The sequence below is a fragment of the Aulostomus chinensis genome, chromosome 5 (assembly GCF_037954235.1).
Source record: "Aulostomus chinensis isolate RoL2024-O1b breed Wild chromosome 5, RoL_Achi_v1.0, whole genome shotgun sequence".
Classification (NCBI taxonomy): domain Eukaryota; kingdom Metazoa; phylum Chordata; class Actinopteri; order Syngnathiformes; family Aulostomidae; genus Aulostomus; species Aulostomus chinensis.
The window spans coordinates 23,184,989-23,191,380 of NC_141324.1; the positions used below are offsets into that span (position 1 = coordinate 23,184,989).

The following is a 6,392-nucleotide window of genomic DNA, read 5'->3' on the forward strand; positions in this document are numbered from 1 at the left end:
CTGTATCACGTGAATCGACCTTAGCTTAGCTTTGCTAATTGGACCGCTAACCTCGCTAACAGGCTAGCCAGTCACCTTGTTTACAATCATGGATCGAGAGGCGTACCGAACCTGTTGTAGCTTGGTCAAAATACCCAGACAGTCGTATGAACAGTTTTGGTCATCACATTTTCTTGATTACATCGACAAGGAACTCAACTATTCAAAATTTTTCAAAAAGTACTTGCTTCCCAACCATCCGTGTATGTTTTCAAGGAGGTTTACTGAAGACTGGAAGTGTAGAAAACAGTGGGTGACTGAGGAGGGAAAGCCTAATTTCCAGAAACTGCTACAGGAATTTGGTAAATATATGTACAACTTATGTATTAATTAACAGCCTTACATCTAATCAGTGCATCAGCTCCATTGTATCGTACGAATAATTGTATGTATTTTTCTGTAATTACAGATGAGACTCCTGTTCCTGTTGCAAACTGCAATGCTAAGGAATACAATGCAAACCCTAAACAAGTTATGCCTTTCAAAGAATTCATACACTACTGGAAGGAATACATCCAGAATGGCCATTCTTCACCTAAAGGGTGTCTCTATCTTAAAGACTGGCACATGTCAAGGTGGCAAATTACTCTTGTTGGTTTCACACAGTATAATGAGCACAATTCTGTATGCAAAAAGCTGAAATGAGTGGAATCTTTTCATACAACAGGGATTTTCCAGAGCATAATCTTTATGTCACCCCAATCTACTTTTCTTCTGACTGGCTTAATGAATACTGGGATACACTCGAAGTGGATGACTACCGGTTTGTCTACATGGGACCCAAAGGCTCATGGTATGAAAAAGTTGGTGATGTTACCATACCTCAGATCATAACTAAGATTTTCCTACTTTTGTACAGCTTTCACCAAGCCTGTTTTTTTTTTTTTTTTTAATAAATAAAATTTGTGTTGTGTGTGTGTGTGTGTGTGTGTGTGTGTGTGCCTAGGACACCATTCCATGCAGATGTGTTCCGCTCCTACAGTTGGTCTGCAAACATCTGTGGCAGGAAGAAATGGCTCCTCTATCCTCCGGGCCAAGAGGAATTTTTAAGAGACACTCATGGCAACCTCACGTATGATGTAACGTCAGCTGAGATTCATGACAGAGGCCTTTTCCCACACTCTGAAGAAGCCTGTCAACCTCTGGAGATTATTCAAGAGGCAGGGGAAATTATTTTTGTGCCCAGTGGTTGGCATCATCAAGTTTATAATTTGGTAAGAACTGCAGAAAAATGTTGAGATAAAGCAGAATATATTAACGCATGGCACACTTTGGATCATGATTTTTTTTTTTTCAAGCATAGCAATTCTCTTTACTATGAACTAGGGCCCATAGTTTAAGGGCCATGGGACTAAACTGTGACTTTTGTCAGACGTATAAGCATGACATTTTTTGACTAAGCCAGATTCAGGGTGGGTTCAGTGCCAGTTCCTAATATCAGACCAGTTCTTGTTGTTTTGACCTCAAACAAACAGGCTCTCAGCACCTAAAGCTGGTTCTTTAGGGGCACCAACATTGTGCTGGTCTTGAACTAAGCACCATTTATGTCATATAGGCACAAGATTACTTTAAGGAAAGGAAACGTTTTGACCCCCAATAACAGCATTGTTTCCAAACGTCACATTTAGAGCTTCTAATTTGTCGAATCATCCAGGTGGCTGACATCATCTCAAACCCCTTTTAGACCCCAGACTTCAAACACTGCACTTGTCACATGTTTGATGTCACTTGGATCATTGTTGAGATAATCAATCCACAGATTACTTGCTTTCATGATGAGATGTAGCAGTGTATCAGGGAGTTCTATGGATGTCTTTTGTTTTTTATCTTTCAGGAGGACACGATCTCCATCAATCATAACTGGCTGAATGGCTGCAACGTTGACATCATGTGGCAGTTCCTCCAGAGTGAGCTGTCATCTGTTCAAAAAGAGATAGACGAGTGGAGAAACACGATGGATTCATGGCATCAGCACTGTCAGGTACGTTACTGATAAGCCGGTTCACTCTGCGTGTCATTAGGATTTCAGAATGGAAATAACACATTGTGTGTTTTCCTTCACAGGTCATCATGAAGGCCTGTTCTGGTATTAATTATGGCGAATTTGCCTCGTTCTTGAAAATTATAGCTGACAACCGCATGGCTCTGCTTAACTCCTGCTCCTCTGGTGATTCCTCTGACTACCCACGCCACCTCTCTGAGACCCTCATCACCCTTGGACCTTACCACGCCGCCTTTGACTTACAAAGAGTGGCTCATATTCTGGAATGTCTTCTCTGCAATGAAGATTTTAAGCGTCTTGATCATTCAACACTGAATTTGCAGCCAGACACCATGTTACAGCAGATACGGGACACCATACAGTCCACAAGAGGGCAGCACCTCCTTTATCAGGAATGAGATGTTCTTTCAGCTGTTGGAACTATGTAGGATGTAATTTAGCTGGAATGAAAGGTGCTAAATTGTAAGGTGCAAAAAAAAAAAAAAGATAAGGCAATTCTACATCTTTATCATCCAAAATGTGGCTTGTGGAATGTTTGGGATGGTTTTTGCACTTAAAAATTAAAAAGGAAAAGTAAACATTTGAGTTTTTACATTTATATTATGCATATTTATTCAAAATATAATATAGTGCTGTAGTACATCTTTTAAATACTACAGTTGTGTGGTAGATAATAGTTCATAATTTGGGAAAACATTCCCAAAGCAGGTTTTACTGCAAACAAAACATAAAAAAAGCTCATAACTATGGATCAGTTGTCAGGCAATGACAGTGTAACATACTGTACTTGAGGGTTCTATCAGTGTGAGATCTGTCAGCTGCGATACATGTCACATTTTACAGAGCTAATAAAAACCCCCTCCCCTTCAGTTACTTGGCACATCTTTAGGCCACCAGTTGGGCACCGAAACTTCAAGAGTCACTGCGGTGTCATCAGAAGGTTTCAGCGTCAACACCTCCTTGGCGTGGGCCATGCGGATCAGGCTGAGACCCAGCTCTCCGACGCCTGCTCGGTGCTTCCCAGCTGGTTTGCCTGACTGTGTTTGCAGTGCAGCTCCTTCCTCGAGGTCTTGGATGGGCGCTGACGAGCGTACAGGCATCAGGCGTTTTCGAATCACTCCAGTGTGATGAGTCCTGGCTGTGAGCTCCTGGCCGATGTAGCAGCCCTTGCTAAAACTGATGCCCTGCATGTACACAAGATTTGATTCTAGTGGTAAAGCCACACCAGGAGGAAGGTCCTTCACTCCCTCTGGAAGTCCTAAACAACACGGGAAGCAAACTTGTCAAAACAGTTTAAGAGCCTGTGTTCCAAATAATCCATAATTCAACCCTGTTTCTCTGCTGCATGTAGCCTAACTTACTAAATCTTCTCACCTATTGCATAGCGATGCCTGTGATACTCCTCCGTGTCTCCTTTCTCGCTCGATGGAACGACATCTGAGGGGTCAACTTGACTGTCCATCACCAATCTCCAGCCCATGTCCTGAGTTCGAGGATCAGCCTCCCAAACCAGAGCCTTTTCTGGGGAGCAAAGTTGAGGTTTATCCACCTGCTGACCCGAGTTTCCCCTCTGAGACAGCACGGCCCACACGGACAGCTCAGGGGATGGGCTTATGTCCACCTTTCTACGGATCTTGTACACCTTCAAGTGTCTCAGGATCGAGTTCTTTACTGTGCTGTCACACTCCAGGAAAACACCACACACTGCATCTGCTTCTATGAGACTGAAGGGAAAGACATTCAAAATTAGCATTAGCATGAAGCCTTTCACAAGCGGGGAAATCTGACATCTTTTCAATTGGAGACATGGACAATATGAGAATATGGTGTGATCAATTTATCCCCCCGCTATTTCTTCCACCGTAGCTAGACCTTTTATAGTTCCTGGTAGTTTCCGCCCCTTTTGACAACACCACATATCAATGAGCAGCAGCTCCATATATAAATATTGGATTTTTTGCTTTGACATAATAAAATTACTTGCTTTCCAGTAAAAGATTAACAATACAACAGTTTTTTTGTACAGTTGATTTCCCAGAATATGAGATAGTGGTGTTTGATAGGGTGCCAGATTTTTTTTTTTTTGAGGGGGGTGGGGGTGATAAGATAATCCTTTATTACTTCCATGGCAGGAAATGTAGTGATAAAACAGTAAAGCCATTGATAGAGGACGATTAAAAAAAGCAATATATAATTAATTCAGGGTTGAAGTTTACTATGTTGATAAGACAGACTGACACAGTTAAGGACATGTGAATTCACATGAATGGCTTATCAGTTAATGGCTGCTCTGTGTGTGTGTGTGTGTGTGTGTGTGTGCATGTGCGTTTTAACTGTAATGCTCGGCAGTAGCAAGAAGGAAGGGCCTGTGTTATCTCCTTCACACACTGACTGAGGCCTGCTACTGAAGGAGGTGCCTGGCGTCCATGTCCTCCATCATCACCGCAACGAGGGGACGCCCCAGGACAGAGTTTTATATTCAGCAGACAGTCACCCTGGATCCAACATTTTCACCCGATGTTGGCATGAAGAGAAATTAACTTATATTCTAATGCAACATTCAGCATTTTGTACTTTCAGTAATGAACATGTTTGCAAAAGCTAATTAGTGTGCCTTATTTGTCCAGCGGATTAGTAATACCTTGTATTAATTTAACCATGCGTACATTCGTCAAATGACATGGAAGTCATTTAGAAAAAAAAAACAGCAAAGACAACAGCGCAGGGGAGGATTAACTTCCCATTAAACTATTCAAATAAAATAGAAGTGACAGTAAATTAAAATCAGATGAGATGCCTCCTATTTGTCCAGGCGGGTAACAACCTCTGATATTGATGGGGGGGGGGCAGCATTAAATTTCCTTGAAAATATTGGTATGAAATGGAAGAGGAACTAAAGGGTGTTATCCTGTCTTATGCGTCACATGACATGTAAGCTGTTGGGGGAGGGGGAGGGAAACAATGATAAATTACGCATTCATATATTCAAGTAGTTGACTTAGTAAAATGGAGTAAAAACATTTGAGTCCTAAATTCATGTTTGATTATTCAAGTGGCTTCAAATGTGGACTGCTGGCGGCTCCGAGACAAGAAGTGACACCTGCAATTTATACCGCAACCGCACGCAGGTGTCGGAGTAGTGCACTCGCGTGAACTCTCACCTGTACAACATGATGTCATACAAAGTTCTTCCTTGTACGTTGAGCATGTGAGAGTAGAGAGCTCTACATCCGGGTTCCTCCAGCAGGTTCATGTCATTGGTGATGATCCCCTGAAGGAACGGGATCGTGTCTTCCCCCCGGATCTTCAGCAGGGTCCGGTGAGGAAGAGGATAGCACACGAGCCGTCCCGGGACGTTAACGGTCTCCTGACTGTACCGTTTCACATTGAGCCCCGTCAGAGCTGAGACTCCGGAGTTAGACGTTACGCACAAATAGCGGCCGGTGTATCTTCTGGCGCAAACACCGAGACAGCCGCCGGACGTGAGCGCTTTTCTGGCGACACCCCAGAGCCCCATGGTGACCTCCTTCACGACCCTAAATCGATGGAATATTCGTTCCGTTTAATAACAGCGGGCGGCTGTGTAACAGGACGTTACGGTTGTCCCCATTTTGAAGTCCCACAATGCCTTGCACGATAATAGTGGATCACGTGCTCATGACACCCACGGCAAAGAGGAGCTTAAGGTGAGAGTTCAGTTACTTTTCCTTTGCTCCTTACTACAATTCGGTTTATAATGACAAACATTCTTTCAATGCAGTGAAAAGGATTACCTTAGAATGAGCTTTATCTTGGTTTTTATGTGGCCTTTCTTAATATGTGCCTATTTAATTGCATGTTAATGACCAAAATGCATAATGCTTACTTCAAACACAGAAACACAGCTTTTATTAAACGTCTATATCCAATATGCCAATATTTTACTAGAGTTGGCCAACAGCCGTTGTTGATATTATCTATCTGAAAACAAGTTGGTAAGATATTCATATCTTGTGCATACTGAAAAATAGGCTTGTATAGCTTTTGTAAAAAATGGGAATAAATAGGTAATATGTTTGCTGTATTGTTTCATCATTAGAGGAGAGATCTGATCAAAACTGTTTTCTCATCACAGTAATCCGTTAAAATTCCTCATTGCATTCCCAATATTGCCTTTTATTTAACTTTCTTTCTTCAAGATTAGTTGTGACATGTACCTCTATAGGTACCAAGTAATTTGTCACTCATAAAAGTGTCCAATTAAAAGTCTTTTTCTTTGAACAAATGAAAAAAAGCTTAAAGTGACATTGGAAAACCCAGAAACTTTACAGAAGCAGAAAATAATTTTATTTAAAAAAGGAAAAGGGCATTT

General features: G+C 41.8%; 2 protein-coding genes across 2 annotated transcripts; one reads left to right on the plus strand and one right to left on the minus strand.

The window, feature by feature from the left end:
• Window positions 1–82: 82 nt before the first annotated feature.
• On the plus strand, window positions 83–4,745 carry jmjd4 (jumonji domain containing 4). Its single transcript, XM_086203984.1, has 6 exons — window positions 83–341; window positions 449–614; window positions 707–832; window positions 986–1,253; window positions 1,874–2,020; window positions 2,104–4,745. Exons 1-6 carry the CDS (start codon window positions 89–91, stop codon window positions 2,437–2,439), a joined length of 1,296 nt encoding a protein of 431 aa, XP_086060110.1. The 5' UTR covers window positions 83–88; the 3' UTR covers window positions 2,440–4,745.
• Window positions 2,666–5,684, minus strand: iba57 (iron-sulfur cluster assembly factor IBA57). The gene is made up of 3 exons (XM_086203983.1): window positions 5,203–5,684; window positions 3,416–3,765; window positions 2,666–3,299 (listed from the first exon to the last, which is right to left on the minus strand). Exons 1-3 carry the CDS (start codon window positions 5,556–5,558, stop codon window positions 2,908–2,910), a joined length of 1,098 nt encoding a protein of 365 aa, XP_086060109.1. The 5' UTR covers window positions 5,559–5,684; the 3' UTR covers window positions 2,666–2,907.
• Window positions 5,685–6,392: the final 708 nt, after the last annotated feature.

Excerpts from the sequence above, each read along its gene's own strand:
- jmjd4 (XM_086203984.1), top strand. The coding sequence starts at position 89 with ATGGATCGAGAGGCGTACCGAACCTGTTGTAGCTTGGTCAAAATACCC. Across the intron at positions 342-448 it reads GAAACTGCTACAGGAATTTG|ATGAGACTCCTGTTCCTGTT; the intron begins GTAAATATATGT and ends CTGTAATTACAG. Across the intron at positions 1,254-1,873 it reads ATCATCAAGTTTATAATTTG|GAGGACACGATCTCCATCAA; the intron begins GTAAGAACTGCA and ends TTTATCTTTCAG.
- iba57 (XM_086203983.1), bottom strand. The coding sequence starts at position 5,558 with ATGGGGCTCTGGGGTGTCGCCAGAAAAGCGCTCACGTCCGGCGGCTGT. Across the intron at positions 3,766-5,202 it reads TATGACATCATGTTGTACAG|TCTCATAGAAGCAGATGCAG; the intron begins GTGAGAGTTCAC and ends CTTTCCCTTCAG. Across the intron at positions 3,300-3,415 it reads CAGGCATCGCTATGCAATAG|GACTTCCAGAGGGAGTGAAG; the intron begins GTGAGAAGATTT and ends CGTGTTGTTTAG.